We start from the raw sequence: 25,956 nt of genomic DNA, 5'->3' as shown, positions 1-25,956 counted from the left end.
ACTGGATGACCCTTCAGCAGATGAGTCCAGTGTCGTAGAGACAGAAGGGCCTCTCTCAGTTCCAGGACATTGATCGAGAGTTTGGACTCCGATGGAGACCAAATGCCCTGGACGGATCGGGGAGGAAACACGCCTCCCCAGCCCGAGAGACTGGCATCGGTTGTAACCACCAACCAGTTGAGTGGAAGAAAGGACCTGCCCAGAAGAGGGGACTGTAACCACCAGCGGAGAGATGACCGCACCGGAGGCGAAAGATGGAAGGGATGATCCAGAGACTGCGGCGATTTGTCCCAGGAGGAGAGGATCGCCCGTTGGAGAGGGCGGGAGTGAAACTGCGCAAATGGGATCGCCTCGAAACAGGCAACCATCTGCCCCAGTACCCGCATGCAGAAGCGGAAGGACGGTCGACGGTGGAGAAGGAGACCCCGAACCGCCCCACGGAGGATCAGACGTTTTTCCGAGGGAAGACGTACCTCCGCCGCTCCCGTGTCTAAAAGCATCCCCAGGAAGACGAGTTGTCTGGAGGGGGGAAGGGAGGACTTGGGGAAGTTGATGACCCAACCGAACCTCGCCAGAGTCTCTAGAGTGAGATCCACGCTGGCAACCGCTTGAGAAAGGGACGGAGCCTTGATGAGGATATCGTCCAAGTACGGTAGCAGAAAAACACCCCTGGAACGGAGTAAGGCTAAAACCGGGGCCAGGACCTTGGTGAACACCCGGGGGGCTGTTGCCAGTCCAAAGGGAAGGGCGACAAATTGGAAGTGGAGGTCCCCCACGGCGAATCGAAGGAAGCGATGGTGACACTGGGCTACCGGAACATGGAGGTAGGCATCCTGTATATCGATGGAAGACATGAAATCTCCCTGCTCCAGGGAAGCCACCGCGGAGCGGAGGGACTCCATCCGAAACCGTCGAAGGAGGAGAAAACGGTTGAGCTTTTTGAGGTCCAAAATGGGCCGCACCGAACCTCCCTTCTTGGGAACTACAAAGAGGTTCGAGTAGAACCCTTGGAATCTTTCCTCTAGAGGAACGGGGGTAATCACCCCCCTGTCCAGTAAGGCTTGAACGGCCGCGGAGAACGCAGCCGCGTCTTTCGGGTCTCGCGTGGGGCGGGAGCGAAAGAACCGATCCGGAGGGAAGGATGCAAATTCGATTTTGTATCCGGAGGACACAATTTCGAGGGCCCAGGCGTCCGAGACGTGAGCCATCCAGACGTCCTTGAAAAGGAGGAGCCGGCCCCCCACCCGGGTGGGTGGGGGCGCGCCTTCAGGCAGAGGACTGTTTTGCTGCGGGTGTGCGGGCAGCCTGCGGCTTGCGCCAGGAGGGCTGCGCCCGAAAAAACGGCTTCCTACGCTTGTCCTGGGGAGGAGCCGAAGCGGCAGCTGTGGTGGAAGCCCCAGAGGCCCTGCGGGAGGACCGAAAACGAGACGCACCAGGGCGTCCGCGGGGGGCGCCCCTGGCTTGGGGTTGAGGAAGATGGGTGCTTTTACCACCCGTGGCCTCTGAAATAAGTTCGTCTAAGCGGACCCCGAAAAGGCGGGAACCCGCAAACGGTAGCCCCGCCAAGGAACGTTTGGAGGCAGCGTCCGCTTTCCAGACCTTCAGCCAGAGCTCCCTCCTGACGGCAACTGCCAGGGCGGAGGAGCGTGCAATAAGGGCTCCCGCATCAAGGGAGGCCTCACAGACAAAATTCCCGGCCCGAATAATAAGCTGGGCCAAGGAACGTAGGTCCTGGATGGGGATATCCGAGTCCAACTCCTGTTCCAGCTGTGTACCCCAAGCAGAGATTGCTTTCCCTGCCCAAGCAGAGGCAAAAACCGGTCTGAGGGCAGAACCGGAGGCAGCAAAAATGCCCTTGGACAGGGTCTCCATGCGACGGTCCTCCGCTGACTGAAGAGAGGACCCGTCGGGAACAGGGATGGCCGTGTTCTTTGACAGCCGGGCCACAGGGGGGTCCACCTTGGGTGGGGAAGACCATGTGGCCACGACATCGGCTGGAAAAGGATAGCAAATGTCCAGCTTCTTTGGGTTGACAAAACGGGCGTCCGGGCGAGCACAAGCCTTAGACACCACGGAGGAGAAATCAGAGTGGATTGGAAAGACTTTTGAGGCCTGCCTGGGTCTGATAAAGGAGACGCTAGCTGCGTCCGAGCTAGGGGGGTCATCCTGCACCTTAAAGGTGTCACGTATATCAGAGATGAGTTGACCCATCGCTGAGGCTAGCTTGGACGGCAGGGCCGAGTCCATTTCCAAATCTGAAGCCGCCAATTCACCTTCAGAGAGCGAATCCTTTGGAGAGGAGAGGGTCGTCTGGGTGCGCACGCGTGGCGGGGAGAGGGAGGCATCCGAGGAGGAGGCTCGCTCTACTCTAATACGCTTCTGAGAGTGCCTAGCTCGGGAGGGGTCACTAGGAGAGGGTGAACCCGCTGCAGCGGCAGAAGCAGTGGACCCGGAGGGCGCGACAGTCAGAGTGGCGTCCTGCGGGGTAGGTGGCCTGTCTATTAGGCGGCCCACGACATGAGTGAGGCTTTCCACGGCCTGGGACAGGGATCTAGCCCAGTCAGGCGGGTCAGAGGAAGCAGGGAGCGACACAGCGGGCGACTGAGGCTGCGGTGGAGCTCGGCATGCAGTACAGTGCGGATCAGACTGCCCCCGGGGAAAGGGTTCCCTACAAGCAGTACAGGCATGGTACCATGGCTTGGCGGCTGCAGAAGGGTCTGACATGGTGGAAAGATGTTGCACTTAAAAGTGAGAACCAAGCAACAGTACTGTGGCACGGAGGGGGTTAAACAGTCCTACCAGACCCGGAGATACAAGCGGCAGCTGTAATGGGGAACAGACTGAGGAGGCTGTGGAGGAGAGGCAGCGGCACGGAGCTGAATGGCTTCAGGATCGCACGGCAGAGAGATGAACCCGGAAGTAGCGGAGCGCAGCAGCACGGAGCTGAATGTGTAAGGAAGCTCCGCCCCCCCTCTGCCGCGCTGAAGCCGAAGCAGAGCCGCGCGCGCGCGGCAAAATGATTTTAACCCCCAAGGATGTTGAAGTGCCGGCCATGACATGGCGCCGTTCATGCCAGGAAAACGGCTCCCACCGCGCCAAGATGTAGCAGACGGCTTGCAAGTCTGCAGCCGTCCCCTGTAAGGCAGCGTTCTAGGACTTGCCCAGATAAACTGCCCTCCAACTAAGCCCGGTAACGTCCCGATATGCGGGGGGGGGGGGGGGGGCGGGGGGGGGGGGGTTGTCCGGGATTGTAGCAGTGGCCATGTAACAGTGGCCATGTTGGTAGCAGCGGTGGGAGGGAGGAAGGGGAGGCTGGAGCAGCCACTCTCACCATACGCTGTCTTCGCCCTCAGTCCATCCAGCGGGGGTCGCCCCTTCAGCTCCTGGCACCGCGGTGGCAGGCAGCCGGGGGAGGGACTTGGCGTGCGGGCGACCCTGAGCTGGCGGGACGCAGGGGAGCGAGGCTGCCCTGGTCCACCTTGTCTTCTGTGGGGGAGGCGGCAGTGCGGAATTACCGGCACTGGCGCAACTCAACCCCGGGAGAAACAGAGGGGTCTAACGCGCCTCTGTTGTCCCTGTAGGTAGAAAAAAACCGAATTAAAAACAACAAATACGTAAAAATAAAAATCATAGGATAACAACCCTGCATAAGCAGGGGGTGTCTTGCCTCCTTGGACACTAAGCAAAAACTGGCAGTCTCTTCTCCAGGCTGAAGGGTATAGCTGATGGAGGAGGGGCTTACAGCTTTCGCTTAGTGTCACGCCTCCTAGGGAGCAGAGCTATACCCATGGTTTCCTGTGTCCCCCAAGGAATATGGGCGAGAAATATGGGATTAGGCTCAGGAGGTGTCCGAATATGCCGGAAAAGAATAGTGGTATTAGTCTGTGCTGCAGATCTGCACCGAGCCTTATTCAGAAATAAAAAAACAATATCTAATAACTCACCAGTGAGAAGGCCAAGTGAGCACGAGAATGCATGCAATAAAATGAGAAAACAAGATTAGTGTTTTAAGGGAAGGACACAGACTCCAACATTCCCAAGGCAGCTTCAAAATTAAATGTGGATATAGCCATAATAATGGTCATATCATATCGGTGCTAAAAAGTGACGATGATCAATCATATCCTTTATCTTCTTATTACACAGATTTTATCATGTCTGATGTCAAGTATGCATGCTTTTTGTATGAAGAGTCCCTATGAATATTAGTATGGGGGAAACTCACGCATTGGAAGAACATTTCTCTGCTTTGTTTCCACATTAGAGGGTTATCACCATTATGCACAATATGTCATCACTTAAATGAATGGTGGGGTGCGAGCTCTAGGACTCGTTTATCCTGATAGTGAAGGGGCTGCAGTGATAATTTAGTACTGTGTTCCCTTGCATAGCCGTTACTGGGCCCGGCTGTAGTTCCCTGCACAGCCGGGTGGTCTGAAGCCCTGTAGTTTTCAGAATCGCGGGGATCCCAAAAGGTTGGACTGCCACCTAACAAAGGGTAATAATCCTTTAAATATATAGTATTCAAGGAGGTCCTAGTCTCTAAAAGGTCCCATCCAGCTATAGTAAATTTGTTGCAGATTTTCAGTATGCATTTTGCATCAAAAATCTACATAAAAAAGGTCAATGCAATAAAAATCTACAGTGCAGAACAATGCAAGCAAATTGGGTGGACAAAAAAAAAAAAAAAAAACATGGACCTGATGGGAGGCCAATATAATCTCCGTTTGGCCTCTGTTGGGCTGGTAAGCCTTTTTTTGCAGTACAGTACAGCATACTTGACTATGCTATTTCAAACAAAAGTTAGGTTACTTTTACACTTGCGGCAGAGGATTCTGGCAGGCAGTTTCGGCAATCCGGACGCAAACTGATGGCATTTATCATCCGGAAAAACGGATCCGGTATAAATTATTTTTTGCATTTTTGAAGCTCTGCCCATTGCCAGATCCGGCACTAATACACTTCAATGTAAGTGTTCAGTATTTTTGGCCGGAGAGAAAACTGCAGCATGCTGCGGTATTTTCTCCGTCCAAAAAACGTAAGAGGGACTGAACTAATGCATCCTGAACGGATTGCTCTCCATTCAGAATGCATTAGGATAAAACTGATCAGTTTTTTTCCGGTATAGAGCTCCTGTGACGAAACTCAATACCGGAAAACAAAAATGCTAGTGTGAAAGTACCCTTATATAGCAAAAATAAATAAAAATTATACCAGGTTTTATACCAAATCTTTTTGTTAAATCCCTATTTTTTCTCTGTCCCTAGGGGATACAAGGCAGTCTTTTGTTGCAGGTAAATGTTATGTAGACAAAGAATGATGAAAACATTTCTGCACCGATGCATAGGTCATCACATACATGCATTTATTAGTGATGCCTCATCTACTACACAAGATCAACATTTCATTTAGGGCCGATTCACACGACTGTATATTTGATAGCCACATCCATTCTGAAATTGTGGGTCGGATGTGGATTCATTCATTTCAATGGGGCCGCAAAAGATGCGGACAGCACATGGTACTTCCACTCTGTGGCTCCCGCAAAAAGATAGAAAATGTCTATTCTTGTCAGCAATTGCAGACAAGAATAGGACATATTTTTATCATATGGCTGGCCTTTTGCAAAATGTGAAATGCACAAGGCTGATATCCGGTCGTCTGAGTGAGGCCTTACTCTGCACATCCAGCTCAGTCAGTGACTAATTACACATGCACCTAAGCTGGGGGGAGGGGGTGTTAAACAATTTTTGGAACACGTAAGGAATAAAAAAAAAAATTCGCTCAATCACAATCAGGAATCCCTATGGATGCATAAAACTGCTAAACAAGGTAATACTGGTCAACATATCCGTACCTGGTGTTTCATTACTTCCATGTACAGAAGAAGACTTTGCCCCAAACACAGCATCAAAATCCACATTCATTGCTGTGGAAGCGTTCTGTACACTGGGCTGAAGTTGGAAACCTTAAACCGATTAAATGCACTGTTAGTGTCCGATGATGCAACAAAAAACACAAAAATACAGCAGAAAAGTTCTTGAAGCAACACACAATAACTGGCACGGGTGGGCATGCCTGTGGAACCCCAGCTGTTGTGAAACTACAACTCCCAGCACGCATACTCTCAGAAATAAATGGTGCATGCTGGAAATTGTAGTTTCACAACATCTGGAGTGTCGCAGGTTGCACACCCCTGTTGGCTAATGCTTACCAACTGCCAATTGGTTGTATTATTTCAGTATCGGGTGCCAGATAAGAAGCCAATATCTCACTTTTATGACACTGTAAGGGAACTGGTCATGTTAAACATGATTCATTTGTCGAAAAAACATGGTATAGAGCAGAAGGAGCACAGCAGATTAATATATAATTTGGTGGGAAAACATTCATTATAACTCCTATTTTATTCATTGAACCCTTTCAACCCTGGAAGTTTTTTAGGTTTTTGTTTTTCACTCCCTGATTTTCTGGAGCCATAACTTTATTTTTCCATTCAGGATAGCCGTATGAGGCCTTGTTGTTGCACTTTCTAATTTCACCATTTAATATAGCATACGTATCGTATCGTATGCTATATTACTGGGGAGCTGGAAAAAAAATTCCAAATCGGGTGAAATTGGAAAAAAATAAATAAGTTCCGCAACAGTTTTAAGGGTTTTGCTTTTACTAACTACACAGTAAAACTGACCAGTTACTTTCATTCCTCAAGTCAGTACGATTATGGTGATACCACAGATGTATAGTTTTTCTTGTGTTTTTATACTGAAAAAATAAAAACCTTGAAACATGTTTTACACTTTTTGTCACCATATTCTGATCCCTATAACTTTTTTTGTAGTTATGTGTATGGAGCTGTGTGAGGGCTCTTTTTTTGCGGGGGCGATCTATATTTTTCAATGTTACTATTTTGGGGTGTGTATAGCTTTTTGATAACGGTTTCATTTTTTGTGGGGGAAAGATTGTCCATTTTGACATTCTCCCCCCCCCCCCCCCCCCCCCCCCCCCCCCCAGTTTCACCGTTATCCATACGGGATAATTAAATTTTTGTACTTACCGTAAAATCCCTTTCTCGTTCAATTCATTGGGGGACACAGCACCATGGGAATACGCCCAGCTACCACTAGGAGGCGACACTAGATAGGAAAAAGGTGGGCTATACCCTCTCCACAGACACTAGGCTAATCAGTTTGTACCAATAGCAGTAGGAGAGAGAAACAAAAGCAAAGAACCAACATGTCCTGGACCGGGGAAGAAAAGAAGCACAGCAGCCTGGTGACAGAAAGAAAAATGAAAACAAAGGGTGGGATCTGTGTCCCCCAATGAATTGAATAAGAAAGGGATTTTACGGTAAGTACAAAAATCTAATTTTCTCTTTAATTTCATTGGGGGACACAGCACCATAGGAAGGCCCAAATCAGTCCCAAAGGGTGGGAAGGAAATCTCATGCAAAAAGTTGGGCGCACAGGTGCTGGAGAACCCTGTGACCCTACAGGACCAAGCGAGACCATAGCATGAAATGGTAGATAAACCAAGAAAGTGAGCTGAGAGGCTCCAGGACCAGGAAGAGTCCAAAGGAAAAAAATTGTGGGAGACCACCAGGATCCCAAGGACAAGTGCCTTGGAAAAAAGACCATATGCAAAAAAGGAACAAAGGGAAACAACCAGGTCCACTCAAGGTGGGAAAAATAAAGAAGCTGGGGTGTGGCCTGACCGGCTTGTGAGCGGACGCACGGCTCAGAGCTCCCGGCCGACTATCCTGACAACCTCCGTCCACCTGCTGTAATTAGCGATAGTCTGTTCCACTTTCAGCGGGGACAGACTCTCTTAAGCCCCGGGTCCTAACTGTGGCGGTATGACGCGCCAGAAAGCTAAAGACAAGGAGGGGAAGGAGTGCGGAGCAGCCACGCCGGTGAAACAAAATGGCGCCGCACAGGCCGCAGTGAAGATCTCTGAAGTGGCCGCGCGGCTAGAAAAGTTTGCCCGCTCATCATCTACGGTGGGGAACGCAGCAGAGCCGACACTGGTGTCAGACAGCAGCCCTCCAGCCAGGGCTGTGGAGTCGGAGGCAATGTTGGGTACCTGGAGTCGGCAAAAAATGAACCGACTCCTACTAGATTTAAATTGGAATAAAAAAGAAAAAAAAGCAAGTTTAAATGTCCCAATTCACAAAAAGTTATAATTAATTACCGTATTTTTCGCCCTATAAGACGCACATAGGTTTTTGAGGAGGAAAATAAGAAAAAAAATATTTTGAACCAAAAGGTGTGCTTTTGAACTAATGGTGGTCTGTGGATGGCACTGTTATGGGGGCATCTGTGGATGACACATATATAGCATCTTATCTTATGTGTCATCCACAGATTCCCCCCCATAACAGTGTCCCTGTGTAGTGAATGGGGGCCGGCATCTGTTTCTGTAATGGCAGCGGGGCCCGGTGCCTGCTTCATTCATAAAGTGGGCGGAGCAGGCGCGTGACGTAGTGAGCTACGCTACGAGCGCCCATCCGGCCTCCTGACTGCCAAGAAGTTAATTGTAAGTAGTACAGCGCTAGATTTAAGATGATTGGAATACTTTAACAATACCCACAAGTTAGATATGATTACCGTATACTACAGTGAGCGGGGCCTGGTGTGGTAGAATACAGTGACTGCACCGGGCCCCGCTGCCATTACAGAAACAGATGCCGGCCCCAGCCCCTTCTCCCTCTCAGCCTATTCACCGGACGGTCGCAGCATTCGCCCCATAAGACGCACTGCTATTTTTCCCCCACTTTTGCAAAAAATACGGTATCTCTCTACTGTAAGAATAAAGGCCAATGCATGCAGTGCGTCACGTTACCGCAAAACGAACACGTTAAGTGACCATGAAGAAGCATGCTTTTCATATGCTTCACTATATGGCATGCAACGCACAGTTAAGGAGCGGCAATACTTACTGTATACTTTCCATTGTGTTGTGTTCCGCTGTTACGGGGAACGCAACGCCCATGGTTAACCTAGCCTCTCACTGATAACTGATTAAGTAAATATGTTTTTTGCAGGACTAGAGACACTTGTATTACTGAAGGGAATGGATAGTCAATAGTTCAAGACTGAAGCTGTAAACCATTTGAAAAACTGCTGTCATTGAGCTAAGGCTATAAAAACTTGTAAACTCAGATTGTTAGCTTAAACTTTAAAACATGACTATGGGATTCTACTAGGGAAATCATGTTTTAAAATAAATGCCCCTTCCCCTGCCCCGTCCTGGATCCTCCCACTGCTCTATCTTCAGCAGAAGATCAGCACACAAAGGAGAAGGCAGCAGCTTCCTAGCCAGTAGTTCTGTGGTACTGACATGTATGTTGCCTTTCTTTCCTTCAAGGAATGTATAAAAAACATTTGCATATTAAATACAGAGGAGTCGGAGTATTTATCTAGCGACTCCACAGCCCTGCCTCCAGCAGCTACCATCTCTGCGTCCATTTCCTCTCACAAGGCTCCAGGTACAGAGTACACGGAGGTCAGTGGGGCACACAGTGTAGGGGCCGGTCCAGGGACTGAGCCTACTATTAAAGAGGTCTTCTCAGCTGTTACACAATGCAGCCTGGCTCTTAACACCTTAAATACCCATATGGGGGGCCTCAAGGAGGACATCCTGCTTATTAGGCAGGACTTGCACCAAGTTAAAGACCGCCTGGGGAAGATGGAGACCCGAATTGGTGCTGTTGAAGATCAAATGCCGCCAGTCAAAAGAGACCTACAGCGGGTTATACATAATGTCACACTACTCATCTCTAAATCCGACGACCTAGAAAACCGTCTGCGACCCAATAATGTTCGCATAGTCGGAGTGCCTGAACGAGCAGAAGGTGCAGATGCTGTAACGTTTTTTGAGAAGTGGATTCAGGATAAGATTGGAAGTGATAAGTTGTCTCCCCTATTTGCTATTGAGCGGGCCCATCGTGTACCGTCTCGTCCGCTGCCTCCTGGGGCGCCGCTGAGGCCTATCCTGCTAAAAATTCTACACTATCGAGATAGAGATGCAATTCTCAGGGGCGCAAGAGACTGTGCTGATCTTACTATTAATGGGAGCCGCATTTCCATGTTCCCTGACTTCTCTGCGGAAGTTCAGAAAAAAAGTGCGCGATTCTTAGAGGTCAAGAAAAGACTCAGGAACTTGGGCCTTTCTTACTCAATGTTCTATCCCGCCAGGCTACGTATAGTTGCACATGACAAAATCAACATGTTCGACTCTCCAGAGGAGATGTGTCAGTGGCTGGATACCCACGAAAGCAATCTTCGTGGCAACACTTGAAGATCTGTCGTATCCTTCTATGATGTGGATGGACGTTATTTGCAAGAGGGTTCCATATGGGACTCTGTAACGTTTATTTGCTTTGTTTCCTAATAGGACCTTGCTCTGATTCTAGATGGATATAAGGGTCCAGATAGCTTTGGTCTGACTTCCTGAGTTCCCCATGTTGAGTTCATGGATTGGGGCCTTGGGCAGTCTGACTTTACAGCAGGGTGGTGGAAGTACTGTGTTTGTATGGCCGGGGTTTGGGCTATATAGTTTGGCTCCAATTAGTGACTGTTTATGAAAACTGTTACTGTACTTCCGGTTCAGGATTTTTGTCTTTTTGATCCCCTGACTCCCTTACTTAAGAGGGAGATGTCTTATTTGTATTCGTTTTTTTGTGTGGGTGGGGGGGGAGGGAGGGATGGGACAGGTTATAAGTTACTCAAGAGACGGCAATATATTTTGTGGTGGATGGATGGTGGCGGGCACTTAACATATCAATTCTGGCTTGTGGATGGGTACTCTTAAGATCCTTGCCTGGAATGTGCAGGGCATGGGGCAGACATCAAAAAGGCATGCGGTTTTCCATGCTCTGCGAACATACCAACCGGCCATTCTCGGTCTATCCAAGACGCATGTTACGGAAGACAGGACCCATTTGTTACATAGAGCATGGATGGCGCATGAATTTCACTCAACGTACTCCACTCATGCCCGTGGGGTTAGTGTTCTAGTACATAGGTCGCTTCCATTTGAGGTTAGAGAAAAAAGTATAGATGGCAATGGGAGGTTTGTGTGCTTAGACTGCTCTATCTTTCAGTTTAGGCTGCTTTTGGTAGCAGTTTATGTTCCCCCGCCATATTCTAGTGAGGTTCTGAAAAAAAATCTTAGTATTTATTGCTAAATTTCCGGGTGTCCCGGTGATTATGGTGGGGGACTTCAATATGTACATGGATAAGTCTCTGGATATTTTCTCCGGGTGCGCCTGTATTGGGTCCCTCACCGTCGGTTCTGGCAGGGCTGCAGTCAGAGGTTGATATATGTGATCTGTGGAGGGCCACGCACCAAGACGATAGGCAATACTCTTGTTATTCTTCCTCTTATAATTCCCAATCTAGAATTGACCTGGTGCTGGGCTCTCCTTCCTTGTTGGGTAATGTTGAGGAGGTCTCATATCTGCCCCGAAGTGTGTCTGATCATTCACCTACATTGACACGGCTGAAATTGGGAAATGTGAGGCCTGGTGTTAGACCGGTTTGGAGGCTAAACCCGTTTTGGCTTCAGCTGGTTGATACGGGCACTATCATTCTTTACTACTAACGAAGGAACATCTTCTGTCCAGATTGTATGGGATACGATGAAAGCTTTTATCAAGGATATGGATATAGATATATATATATATTTTAAAATTATTAGTGCCCATAAAACTAAAAGTCGAACCTTCTTGATTGAATTGGCAAGTAGGGTTATGGATACTGAATCTAAATATATAGCCGACCCCTCGCAGATTAATGAAAACAACTGGAGGGAGGCCCAAAACGTATTTAAGGATCATCTTGTAGAACAGGCTGAAAAACGAGATTTTTGTATAACTTACCAGTAAAATCTCTTTCTCGCTCTTTCCTTGAGGGACACAGAAGACCTTGGGTATAGCTCATCTCCCTAGGAGGCGTGACACTAAGTGAAGACTGTTAAGCCCCTCCTCCACAGCTATACCCTCAGCCTGGAGAGAGAGACTGCCAGTTGCGTGTCCAAGTAGTGAGAAAAGGCAAAGTCCAAAAATTGGAACCAACAAGCCAACTACCCAAAGGGTAAAACAAACTCGGAAACAGTCAGAGAAGAACAAAGAATGGGTGGGTGCTGTGTCCCCCAAGGAAAGAGCGAGAAAGAGATTTTACTGGTAAGTTATACAAAAATCTCGTTTTCTCGCCCAGTTTCCTTGGGGGACACAGAAGACCTTGGGACATTCAAAAGCAGTCCAAAGGGGGAGGGACCACAGCACCAAGGCGAAGCACCCGAAGGCATCAAAAAACCGCCGCCTGCAGACCAGGCGGCCCAAAACAGCATACGCCGAAGCCCGAGTATGCACCCTGTAGAACTCGGTAAGGTGTGCAAGGAAGACCAGTGACCGCCTTGCACAAATGCATGGCCGAAGCCTAATGCCTCCGGCCCAGGAAAAAACCGACAGCTCTGGCCAAATGAATGGTGACACCAAAAGCAGAACCCTGCCCTTGGTGCGGCAACCACAACAAGAGCCACTCTGAGAAAGCGGAGGAAAGCCACCCTGGAGGCCGTCAACCCTTTGCGCGGACCTCCTGGAAACACAAGAGACCGAACGTCGACAAGAGTCGGAGATCTCCAAGTAAAAACTGCAAGGCCCAAAACAACGTCCAAATCTGTGAAGTGTCCGTTCCCTGGGGTGGGAAGGGGAGGACGACTGCCTCAATGAAATGAAGGACAAACACCACCTTCAGAAGGAAGGAAGAGACGGAATGGAGAACAGCCCTGTCCTGGGGGAAGACAGAAGGCTCGGAACAAGAAGGGCCGCCACTCAGGCACCCGTCAGAGACACGATGGCTACAGAAACCCAACTGTACAGGACAGAAGGAGTAGAGGGAACTTCTGTAACGGCTCCAAGGAAAAATTGGAGTGCCAAGAGCCCAGTATGTAGTTCCCAGGACGGTACCGGAGGGCAGTACAAAGGAACCCAAGAGCCGCTCCATGGAAGAAGTTCCTGACAGGCCCAGAGGGTCGGGGAACGCTGAAAGAGGAAGGACAGGAATGACACTTGATACTTCAAGCAACAGAGTCCCAGCCCCAGGTCCAGGCCGGACTGGAGAAAGACAGAACCATGGAGAAAGGCAGAGTGGGGGAACGCCCAGCTTCCCACAGAACCCCAGGTAAAACCCTAAGTCCTACCACAGATCCTGGACGAAAAACTCGGCTAGAAGCGAACACTAGCGAGCCCACTAGAGTCGCCTGGGCAAGCGGGTGAAAACCCAATGATCAGGCGCAGACCAGTAACACGGGTAGAACAGTCGGTAGAACTGGTCCCGTCGGCCCCCGAGCAAGGTTGTCCCGTATCCCCCCAGAGTGGGGAAGCAGAAGGACAAACGGACAGGAACCGAAGGGTCCGCCCAGCAACCGCCAGGACAAGACAGGCTAAAGCCGAAGCCAATGTAGCCACCACAGGAAGACGGACTACAGTTCCGGTGTGGGAGATCTAAAGACAATCCTGACCAAATGGTAGTCCTCCCAAGTTACCGAGAAGGTGAATCCAAAGCAGAAACATTGCCTAGAATGGAAAAAACGCAATCTGCACCCAGCGGGAGGACAGAAAGCGGTAGACCCGGTAACTAGGCACACAGCTAGTACAGCCAGTGTGGACAAGGGAGACTCAAAAGGAACACCAGAACCATCCACATGAACAACCATGCTCTCCCCAGAGGGAAGGGCAGTGAAGGAACAGCCTCTGAAGCGTGGCCGGAACAGACGCCACATCGGAATGATCTGTACCGAGTGGGAGCCAAACAGAGCCGGCGAGAAAAGGCAGGCGAGACAGAGGCCGGTATAACACCCTCCAACCGAAAGGGGGAGTGGGCAACAGAGAGGCCATAGGACAGCTCAAAAGCAGAACACCGCTACACAGAGACGCCCGGTTCACCGCCTCGCAGAAGGCGAATACCCTGAAGAACCCAAGGTGGAGGTCCCCCGGACCTGTATAAGCGAGCACCCAAGAGAAGTTGGATGACCTTCCCAAGAAGAGCGGCCCGAACCTGGTAGCAGATCAGACTGAAGCACCGAGGGCGCCAATCCGGAAAAAATCATACCACACTGCACCCGAAGAGGAGGAAATGGTATTAGGCGAGGGGACCGTAGTCCCGCCAGAGCCAACATAAAATGCGAAGGGCGCTGCAGACAGCGCTCTCGACCATGCGACCACTAGCACAGGGAAACAATGCCGCGGAAGGACAAATGGGCCAACGAAATGAATGAGTACCACCCAGCTCTGTGCAGTAGCGAACAGTAGAGCCCGTCTACTTAAATATAAGGTATTCATTTGTTGTTTATTGGACACCTTAGGCTTACACAGATGGACAGAATGATCTCCTTAGAGAATAGTGCAAGGCTTGCGGCAATCATCGTATCCCAAGAGAAAAAGTATGTCGCAGGAGGAAAGGAGGCATACGTACGAGTAGCCCCGTAAGCAGTGAGAAGGCCAACCCACCTACGGGACGAGAAGGAAGCAACGCACAAGAACGTCCGCTCACTGCAAAAATATCACTCAGCGAAGAGGGCCAGCCACAGAGTGCCACAGTATCTACGGGAGTGCAAACTGAAAGGAGTTATGCACAAGACTAGTATGGTATGCGATGGAACGCAAACTGACCGCCCCGAAAAGGGGGGAAATGTACCTGGCAAGCTGCAGTGGGCAAGAATGCAAAGGCCTGCCCCAAAAAGGGGGTGATGCCCAAGGCCGTACCTACGTCAGAGAAGTAGGGCATACCATACTTCGCCCAGAAAGGCGCCATGCACATGGCCACACAGTATCCAGCAGAAACGCAGGAGGTCCACCTAGTGAAAAAGGGGGGCATGCACAGGGCTATCTTAGCATTGAGTGTGCAACAATTCACCCAACACCGAAATTTCGTGAGAGTGTAACTACTCCGCCAATGAAGGGGAACATGTGCAAGTCCAGTACAGCACATACAAGGACAGCCTTGAATCTTGTGAGCGTGCAAAATTCCACCCATGGAATGAGGGGTGGTCACGCATAAGGCCAGCACCGTATCCAATGGGAGCGCAAGCGTTCCACCCATGTTAGAGGCCATGCTCAAGGCCAGCAACGTATCTGGTGAGAGTGTAGTATGCCGCCCAGAAAAGGAAGGGGGGGGGGGTCATGCACATGGCCAGCATCGCATCCAGGGAGAATGCGAGCAGTCGGTGAGAATGTGTGTATGCCACCTGAAGGAGGCATGCCCATGGCCGGCAGCGAATCCAGTGAGAGTGCGTACACCGCCCACGGAAGAGGGGTCATGCATATGGCCGGCCGCGGATCCAGAGAGAGTGCAAGCACCCCGCTATGTATAGGGGTCATGCACATGGCCAACAATGTACCGGCGAGAGAACAACCACCGACCGAGGGAGTGTATGTATGCCGCCACCCGGGAAGGAGGCATGCCCAAGGCCGGCAGTGAGTCCAATGAGAGTACATCATACCGCCTATGTAAGGTGGTCATGCACATGGCTGGCAGTGAATCCAGTGAGAGTGCCGAATGCCGTCCACAGAAGGGAGTCATGCCTATGGCAGGCAGCGAATCCAGTGAGAGTGCCGTGTTCCACCTATGGAAGGGGGTCGTGCACATGGCCAGCATTGTATCCGGAGAAACTGCAGTAGGCCGCCAATGAAAGGGGGATCATGCACAAGGCCAACCCGCAGTTAGGGAGAGTGCAGTATCCCGCCCAGGAGGGGGGTCCTGCACATGGCAGGCACCATAACTGGAGAGGGTGACGAATGTTGCCTACAGAAAAGGCATGCACTTGACCAGCGTCGTAGCGCGGAGAGGGCAAGAAACCGCCTAGAAGGGGAAAAAAAAAGACCCTGGCAGCGCTGCAGCCGGGGAGCGCGACACCATGCCGCCTATGGAAGGGGGGCATGTATACAGGCAGCACTCTGAGATGAGGCTGCAGCGTCCTGCGCAGCCCACAAGTCATATATATAATAAATAATTTATTTATTTATTTATTTATTTTTTAACACACAGCCTCACTGAGGCAGAAAAAATAAAATAAAAGGGGGGCCACCTACAGGGCACAGATCCACCCATACAGGCCCATCGGAAGCCGGCCTGTACCCAAAGGGTTAACAGGGATCCGGCCTGGGGGGCGGCACTGCGATCCTCTGGGGGCGGGGGAACCTCCAGGCGGGAAGAATTCGCGCCTGGAGAAGTTCCAGCCCCCTCCAACAGAGGCCTGAATTTTGCGGCCTAGTAGGCAGTGAAGCTGGGGCCTAAATTTTTAGCGGCGCCGCACAGTATTCAAGGTACCGGCCGGGCCTACGGAGCGGCACATACCGGCCGCGGGTGCCCACCCCGCGGGCCGGAAGAGCCGGGGCCTAAATTTTTAGCGGCGCCCGGTTGACCGGGGCCGCACAGTATTTAAGGTACCAGCCGGGCCTACGGAGCGGCACATACCGGCCGCGGGTGCCCACCCCGCGAGCCGGGGACCCGGATAGAGCGGGATCGCGGCCTTGAAGTGGAACACAAGTTTTGCGGCGCCCGGCCGACCGGAATGTTCCGACGGTCGGCCGGGGCTGTTGAAGCGCTCATTTGCAGGCCGCGGTGCCCACCCAGCTGTCCGGAAGTGAGGACCCTGCACCCGGCAGCCATTTCACCCCTGGAGCGGGCCCCTGCCTAGAACAGCGCTCCATATGGCCGGCAGCTACAACCACCTTTCCCCTGGACCGGTGCCCGTGAGAGTAGGGAGGGTCAGTGGCAGCAAGGCGCGGGCCCTCTGGCCCTGAAGTAGTGGCCGGTAAGAGGGAAGGGGACCCTGAGATCGGGTCTGTGAGGGTGGGACGCCTGCATAACCCCTCCGTCAGGGGCAGCTAGTTGCGGACCTCCGCAGCTCCCTAGGCATTCCTCTTGTAGGAACAAGGGTGCCAATGTCCTGGAGGCCAGGAGAGAGGGAGCAGAATGTCGCCCTGCGACATCCCAGGGGCCAGCCTAGGTCTAGCAGGGACAGAAGGGTCCATAGGCCCAGTATAGGGTCAGGCACGCAGGAGACCGGGGGGGGGGGGACGTAGGGCTGGAGAAGCCTCTCTCTCACCATAGTCGTCTTCACCCTCGGTCCGTTCCAGCAGGGTCGCCCCTTCAGCTACTGGCACCGTAGTGGCAGGACGCTGGGAGAGGGACTTGGCGTGCGGGCGACCCTTGCGCTGGCGGGATGTAGGGGAGCTGGGCTGCCCTGATCCACCTTGCCTTCTGTGGGGGAGGCAGCAGTGCGGATGACCGGCACTGGCGCAGCTCAACCCCGGGAGAACAGAGAGGTCTAGTGCGTCTCTGTTATCCCTGATGATCTGGAACAAAAAGAAAATAAAAAAGTAAAAATCTAAAATTGAAACAAGGAGAAAGCAGGGAGTGTCTTGCCTCCTTGGACACTAAGCAAAAACTGGCAGTCTCTCTCTCCAGGCTGAGGGTATAGCTGTGGAGGAGGGGCTTAACAGTCTTCACTTAGTGTCACGCCTCCTAGGGAGATGAGCTATACCCAAGGTCTTCTGTGTCCCCCAAGGAAACTGGGCGAGAAATAAACGCTTTTATGACCCAGAGGTATTTTATGGAGGGTGAGAGCGCTGGTCACTTATTGGTCACAATAGTTAAAACTCAGTTGGGACCATCCTGCGTTACTTCTATTAGAGATGCCCATGGGAATTTGAGAATGGGAGATGGAGATATACTCAAGGATTTCTTTGGTCATTTTAGGGAGGTATATAGATCCAAGCTCCGGGTTGGCTGTGTAGACAGGGGAAATTATTTGGCAGGTATCTGCATGCCCTCTCTATCAGAGGAGCGCAGGGAAATGTTGGATGGGGACCTTCAGCTAGAGGAGTTAGAGATAGCGCTTAAGTCCTTTTCTAATGACAAGGCTCCTGGGGGAGATGGCTTGCCGGCTGAATTCTTTATGAAACATCAAGAACTTCTCCTTCCATGTTTACATAGTGTCTTTGTTGACTCCTATCGGGTGGGCGTTCTGCCTGGTTCGATGAGGGAAGCGATTGTGGTCGTGATTCCAAAACCCAGCAAGGATCCCTCCCAGGTAGACTCTTATCGGCCTATCTCTTTATTGACGACTGATGTGAAGATCTTAGCAAGGGTGGTAGCTAATAGATTGATACGAGTTATCCACACGGTTATTCATGATGACCAATCAGGTTTTATGCCTGTAAAGTCTACGCCCCTCAATCTTAGCTTGTTTTTGAACTTGCAAATGGGTGGAGATGAGGGTGGGGGGTGTAGTGCTGTGGTCTCACTAGATGCTGCCAAAGCTTTTGACAGTGTCGAGTGGGACGACCTCTGGGTAGTCTTGTCTAAGATTGGTTGTGGACCTGGATTTTTTAGATGGGTGCGTCTGCTGTATAACCAGCCCAGGGCTAGGATTAGGGTGAATGGTGGGATTTCTCTGGCTATCACATTGGAAAGGGGAACCAGGCAGGGATGCCCACTGTTGCCTCTTCTATTCGCCATAGCAATAGAACTATTGGCCTGCATTCTTCGCAACACGCCAGTATTCAGAGGCATTAGAAGAGCGTATATCGCTTTATGCAGATGACATGCTTTTATATGTGGGAGATTTAGCGTCGTCTATTGATCCCATTATCTCGCTCATCTCAGAATTTGGCAGACAGTCTGGATTGCTTATCAATTGGGATAAGTCTGTCATACTCCCCATGTCCCGGTTGCCAATGAATGTATGTTTATCTCATACTAAATTGCAGGTAGTATCCTCCTTCAAATACCTGGGAATTATGGTGGCTGTTGACCAGAAAAAATACATACCAAACAATATTCTACCCCTGCTTGCCAGATTCAAAGATAAGGCCACATTGTGGCATAAGCTACCACTATCCTTGATTGGCAGGGGAAATTTACTTAAAATGATTTGGATGCCTCAGCTTTTGTATTTGCTCCAAAACTCTCCTGTATGGATCCCTATGCATTTTTTCTATAAAATACAAAGTATGTTCCGCTCCTTTCTGTGGAAAAATAAGAGCAGTCGTATTCGGTATGAAACACTACAAAGGGCTAAGGATGCGGGGGGCCTGGCTCTACCTAATCCCTTTATGTATTTCCTCTCAGCGCAGTTGCAGCACTTCAAAAGGATGGAGTAGGGGGGGGGGGGGCGGTGGAGGAGCAGCAGGGAGATTACTCACCTGGGTGGCAAACGGGTGGTGTCCTTTGGAAGCTTTGGAGGGGGAGGTTCGTCCTGGGTTTAGAGGAGCCCCCATCATGGGTCTTATGAGAAAAGTGTGGTCTAAAGTCAAAGACATTCTGGGTGTCTCAGGGTTATTGGATCTCTCCCCCGTCTGGAACAACCCTCAGCTGGGTGAATTATCTCCCTCCAAACAGCCTAAGGAGGAACAGTTCTCAAATCGAGGGAAAGCTCAATCTCAGAAGTGGCCAATACTAATGTAAATTGCAAACCGGAGCACCAAACTCCTGGAAGAGAGGTTAGAATCTTAAGTGGGAAACAAGCCTGTGGGGACCCAGGAGGGAAAGAACCAAACCGGGCCCAAAGAAGCAGCTGTCATATAGAGCATGTGCGGTCAGAGATGCCATGAGTACCTTCCCCAGAGGGAACCGGACAGCTAGATGGTCTAAGAATCATTAGGGCAGGGACTCCAAGCAGGATTACCCAGTCAGAAGCTCAAGTAGGGTCCACAGAACTGGACCACATGAGGACAATAATAGCCAGATTATCAAAGCAAAAATTAAATGTAGCAACCATAGGGAAAAAAAAAAAAATATCAACCCTGGTTAACCAACCATCCCAAGTGTAGTGACTAGCATACTATATAACACTGCCACGGAAGGGGCAAGTACTGCACCCTGGATTTTGTAAAAGAATCGCCAGACATCCATATGTCAGAAAAAGATGCAGAATTCACCAGGGGAAGCCGGGAGAGACTACACTGTCATGTAGAAACCAGCTACTAGCAGAGAGCAGAGCACAACGAAACCCCCAAGGAAGGGGGAAGAAAATGACAGGTGCAGACAAGGCCCAAGCGAACGGCACTTCTGTCATGTGGCACCACTAATCAGAGAGCATAAGGGAGTACCAAGAACGCCTGGACCATGGAAGAACTACGGGACCATGTCCAATATCAGAGCGAGCGGTAGGTGTGTGGCACTCACTAGTCCTGTCACAGCCATATCAGAGAGGACGTGCAGTGATGACCCGAAAACTGCAGTAGCGGCTGGTGCTCACAATGCTTCGTATCCCTGCAGGATAGAACATCCAGTGGTAATCCAGGTACTCTGTCAGGACTGGGCCATGTAACTCTGAAAACAAAGCAGAGAGGCAGTAACAACAACACGAGTACTCAATCCATGAAATGGGGTAACGCGGCTGTGCGGAATACAGTAGTACTTTATAGGGCTGACAAAGAACAAACCTAGCATGATAGCCAATAACCTGCCCATGGCGGAGAGAGTGTGGCTGTCTGATGCATAACAGGACTTAGAAATCTTGTTAAATAGTGCGTCAAGCAATAAAGTAAAAATCATGCCTAGTACAGGGGAAATGAGAAGACTTGGTGCACTCAGAGGGCCTGGTTCAGGAGGTACTGCACCGGGTGTCGGATGTGAATAGACCAGCCATATACTGGATCTAACAATTGCAACTTTACTCCGCCCAAAAAGGGGGGGGGGAGAAATATGGTTACCAGGTACATACTACAACCAGGATGGTTTGTCGGATACAGCGCCTTGAGATAGTACAAGTACACCGCCGAGGATGACGGCAATGGAGGTGCCAAATGCAAACTAGAACCAGAAAAAAAGTGATGAATACAGCGTCTGGGGATGGTACCATCACTCCGCATGAAGAGGGGCCACATGATTGCCTAGCACACATTAGAGCCGGGAAAGGGTAATGCAGGAGCCGTATGAGCCACAGATTGTACCAATAGGGCACAGCGCTTGGAGATACTACAAATACTCCGCCTGAGACTTGGCTACAGCATCTGGAAATGGTACAGGTACTCTGCTTGATAAAGGAGTAATATGACTACGTGATACACACTAGAAGCAGACAGGTGTAATGGCTACAGCATCTGGAGATGGTACAGGTACTCCACCTAAGAAAGGAGCAATGTGGCTACATGGTGCACACTAGAACGAGACAGGTGCAATGGCTACAGCATCTGAAGATGGCATCTGTACTTCGCCTGATAAGGGAGAAATACGGCTCCATGGTGCACACTAGAACCAGACAGGTATAATTGTTACAGCCTCTGGAGATGGTACAGGTACTCCACCCAATAATGGAGTAATATGGTGCATGGGGCGTATTAGAACCAGACAGGTGAAATGGCTATAGCATCTGAAGATGGTACAGGTACTCTGCTTAATAAGGGGGTAATATGGTTGCATGGTGCACACTAGCACCAGGAGGGTGTTTTGGCTACAGCATCACTAGGAGGTGTGTGTTGAATATAGCCCCTAGAAATAGTGAAATTACTCCAGCTGAAAAGGAGATACAATGGAACCAGGAAAGTCTGCCTGATACAGCATTTGGCAGTGGTACAAGTACCCCCGTGAAGGGGGAGGCGTACATACCTGGGACACCACATAGGTGTGTTGGCGTGCTTAACACAGTGGCGGGTAAAGCACCACCTACTGGAGAGGCAGCAAGCTAACTTACCTGTTTGGATAATTACCTGTGCAACCAGGGTAGTGCCATCTGAAAATCCACTAAAGGGGATACCAACCCTGGAGAGGAGAGGTTTCTCAGTGGACATTAGTCTTTGACCACCCAGAGAGATTCTGTATGGTGGAGGATCGCATGATGCTCTGTTCAGAGTCAGAATCGGTGCAGAGGAGTCCCCCGATGAGGCAGAATAAACCTGAGGCGTTTCCCTTAGTGCTAGTCCTGTCCTGGGAGGAAACCAGGGTGCAGGGGAAGAGCGGGACCTATGACGGGAGACCCAAGGCCGCTATTGAACTCTGCCCCATGATATGGAACGAGGCAGGAAGCAAAGGACTCCGGGGGAAGGGGCGATGAGAGCAAGGAAGGGAGCCATAACATCATCATAGCTGAGAATGGGCGCAGGCTACGGTGGAGGTGAGGGACCCACGTGGGGAGACGGTGACCCCTGAACAGAGTTTAGGGTAACCCGACTGAGCCCAGGATCCAGTCACCGCATGCAGGCAAGCCAGGCAGATAGCACAGCAACCCCCAGCCACCGCATGAGCAGATGCAACCTAGGGGGAAGGATGGAGGGCAAGGGGACCTGCCACAACATGAACCACCGAGCAGGGGCCCAAGATAATACGTCCCACCAATGACGCTACATTCAGGCGGGGGGCACTGTGAAGATGGGGAAAGCACCCTCTGGGAAGAAGGACATCTCATCCTCCCTCCAGAAATTCTGTGCAGAGACCTCTAGAAGGCCATGAGGGAGGCAACACCCTTAGAAAAATAAATAAATAAATCAGGAAGCCAGAAAAAAAAAAAAAGTCGGGAAAGAGTTTGGCCTAGTCCCAAAACAAGCCGGGGGCTAGAGTAGGCAGTGTAGCCGAAAATTAGGCACCCCCGGCGGACTGATGCCGCAAAGCGGAAAAAAGCTCCAAAAGGCTCCAAATAAGGGTATGCACGGAAAGGGGGTCAAAGCGACCCCCATTGGTGAGAAAAATGACCCAATAGAACCCCTGGATGGCAGGGAACAATCAGAAAACAGATGCGGCATTGTCACAGTCGGAGCCGGGGAGAAAATAGATGCCGCAGCCAAAAACGAAGCACCCTAAGCAGGCAGACATAGCAGGACCTCGGGGAGGGAAAGAAGGAATGCCCTGAGGGCGGACATAGCGACCCCCATACGCAGCCTAGTCCAGGCACAAGCTGGGGATTAGAGTAAGGCCCCTTTCACACGAGCGTGAGGGATTAGGTCCGGATGCGTTCAGTGAAACTCGCACTATTTTGCAAGCGAGTTCAGTCAGTTTTGTCTGCGATTGTGTTCAGTTGTTCAGTTTTTTCCGCGCGGGTGCAATGCGTTTCGATGCGTTTTACAAATACCATCTCTTAGCAACCATCAGTGAAAAACGCATCGCACCCGCACTTGCTTGCGGATGCAATGCGTTTTTCACGCAGCCCCATTCACTTCTATGGGGCCAGGGCTGCGTGAAAAACGCAGAATATAGAACATGCTGCGATTTTCACGCAACACAGAACTGATGCGTGAAAAACAACGCTCATGTACACAGACCCATTGTAATGAATGGGTCAGGATTCAGTGCGGGTGCTATGCGTTCACGTCACGTGTGCATAAAGCCTAATTAGAAGGAAGGGAAGGACGGCAAGCGGGGAGGGGACCCCGATGGAGTATGGATGGATGGGAGGGAAAGAGTTCCTAGCTAGGGTAGGGAGCATACTCACCATCTGGCGTCTTCTTCCGGTGCCGTAGGGTCACCCCTTCGGTAAACTCGCACTAGAGTAAGATTACCTGTGGGGGACTGGCGAGGTACGCGCTCGCAGGGGGTGCTACTAAAGTGGACCTCCACGATAAAGACCCCCTGCTGCAGGATAAAACCTGCACCTGTAAAGTGAAGAGAAAAAATAAAATAAAAGAAAAAAAAAAGTAGCAGCAAGACCTGCAGGAGAAGAGCAGGTCGTGTCTGCCTCCTACGGACACTAGACTAAAAGCTGATTAGCCCTAGTGTCTGTGGAGAGGGTATAGCCCACCTGGGCAGAGCCAACCTTTTTCATATCTATTGTCGCCTCCTAGTGGTAGCTGGGCATATACCCATGGTACTGTGCCCCCTAATGGCATTAACGAGAATTTTTTTTTAATATTTTACTAATATGGGTGTTTTCACAAGAGGCAATGCCCATGTGTATTTTTATGGGAATTATATTGTGTCCCTAAGGAGCCCTGCCACAGGAAGGGCCTCAATAGCAACTAATGTGCAGCAGCCTCCTGTCACACAGGAGGACAAGGGCTGCCGCACACACTCTGGCTCCCCCGATCCCCGTTTTAGCGTGTCCAGATGCCATAGTCACGTTTTACCATGGCATCTGAAGGGTTAAAAGTTAGCAATCGGCGACATTAGCCACGGCTATGGCACCTGCAGCAGCCATCTTTCAAGTCCTGGCCAGCGCCTGCGGGAGTGGATTAAATCCCTGCTCTGTGTGTAAGGTTGTCATACACATTAGATATTTAAGGACTGGCCAGTCATCTAATCCCGACACCTACCTCGCCTCCCCCCAGCAGATGTTGGGGGATAGATGGATCAGGCTGTTGGATTTTAACATGCACAATCTTTTTGTTCTCAGGCGAGAAGAAGCCACCAGAGGAGTCTGGTAGCGGAGTAGTCCCCTCTCCCTGTAGCGAACACATGCATGCTCGGCCAAGTATTCAAGTGTATGATTGGAAGGGGGGGGTGTCAGGGGATAGCTGTCAGCTATAATGTGTATAGACTGCCTTAGGAGTCCATTGGGTAGTGTCACTCAGTGACTCACAGCCTTCCGTACATGACTGTGCATAGAGATAATGGTCAAACACCAAGAAGGACTGCCCAGCATAGAAAGATGTACAACCTGGCAACTTCTCTAAACACAGTACTGAAATAATAAGCTAAATTCAAATGTATAGATGTGTGGTTGTTCCAAGGTCGGCTTAGTTAAACTTGCCTGCTCAATCAATGTTGTTGGAAACACAGAAAAAGGAGACAACTTCATCACTGGATAAGGTCTTGTTCACACACGAACATATGGGTTCCGAAATAAACGGACACCGTTCCGTGTGCATTTCGCAAGTGAATGGGTCAGCAACTCTGGAGATGCGGAGCGGGGCAGAACGGAACGGAAACCCACGGAAGCACTACGGAGTGTTTACGTGGGATTCCGTTCCACACAAAGAACTATCTTTTTGCGGAACGGAGGTATGCAGACACATTCAAGTTGAATGGGTCTGGTTCCGTCCCGGAGGCCTCACGAATGTTCTCTGTGCATTGCCGACCACAAATTGCAGCCCCAATGCACGGAACGGGACCCATACATTCGTGTGAACGAGCCCTAAGTCACACATATGGGACTGACTTAGATAGTCATCTCCTTTTTTCCTGCTACCAGCTGCAGCAGACAGGACACGTCCCCTGAGAAAGGACAAGCCTCCTAAGCTGGCATCTTGAAATAAAATCAAGCAGACCAATTGGAGCAATGAATAGGGAGATCTCTGGGTCCATGTGCAGTACAGGGCTGGTTCTAAGTGTGTTCTAAAAAGACAAAATCGCATACTATATAGGATATTGGATTTTCATTTTTTACATTAACAAAAGATGTGCACAGACCCATTGAAATGAATGGGTCATGATTCAGTCCAGATGCTGTCTGTTTGTAACACGGATCGCATACGGACATAAAACTTGCTTGTGTAAAAGGGGACCATAGGGTTTTAGATACAACATGGTACCTGCATGTATCAGACAGGGTTGGGACATCAGAATCTCTCTTCAGGCTGCTACTTTAAACTATTATATCTCGGCAACAAAAAAAAATAAAAAAATCCCGTTTTAATATACGTGAAAAAGTCTTTTTATAGCTTCTTCTGTCTCCTTGATGTCCCTTAATCAGTGCAGCAAAAATACTAGTGATAGAATTCAAGTCAGCTGGAGATGCAACTACCCAGACATTTACAAATTAAATATTAAAAACTAAATTTACCACTAACAAGTCCCATTGTTGGTTTTGAAGGAAATGAAGCAGTGCTATAAGCAGGGGTAGACTTCACAACCTCTTCAACTGGTTGCATGTCAAAGATGTCCAGGTGTGGTGGGGAACTAACTCCATTTGAAGATGAGAAGGGCCCTGTGAAGAAATCAAAAGTAACCAATGTTGTAAAACTAAGACAAAAGTGTGCATAGAAACGTACAGTTTTAAGTTATGGTAGTGGTGTGG

The 25,956-nt window shown here is 50.2% G+C and overlaps 1 protein-coding gene across 5 annotated transcripts in view; it reads right to left on the bottom strand.

Annotated features, from left to right (window-relative positions):
* LOC121009183 (phosphatidylinositol-binding clathrin assembly protein-like) overlaps positions 1–25,956 on the bottom strand; it is a 104,310-nt gene that overhangs the window by 37,774 nt on the left and 40,580 nt on the right. For 3 of the 5 annotated variants that reach the window (XM_040442107.1, XM_040442106.1, XM_040442108.1), the window contains exons 13-14: positions 25,723–25,866; positions 5,858–5,968 (exon numbers count right to left, since the gene is read on the bottom strand). In XM_040442107.1, the coding sequence (XP_040298041.1) occupies positions 5,858–5,968; positions 25,723–25,866 (255 nt within the window). The remainder of the gene's footprint in view (positions 1–5,857; positions 5,969–25,722; positions 25,867–25,956) is intronic. The other 2 variants (XM_040442109.1, XM_040442110.1) reach the window with 1 other exon arrangement.

The sequence above is a fragment of the Bufo bufo genome, chromosome 8, assembly GCF_905171765.1.
Source record: "Bufo bufo chromosome 8, aBufBuf1.1, whole genome shotgun sequence".
NCBI lineage: Eukaryota > Metazoa > Chordata > Amphibia > Anura > Bufonidae > Bufo > Bufo bufo.
Note: the sequence above shows the minus strand (reverse complement) of the source record. Positions and strands in the feature narration are given on the sequence as shown.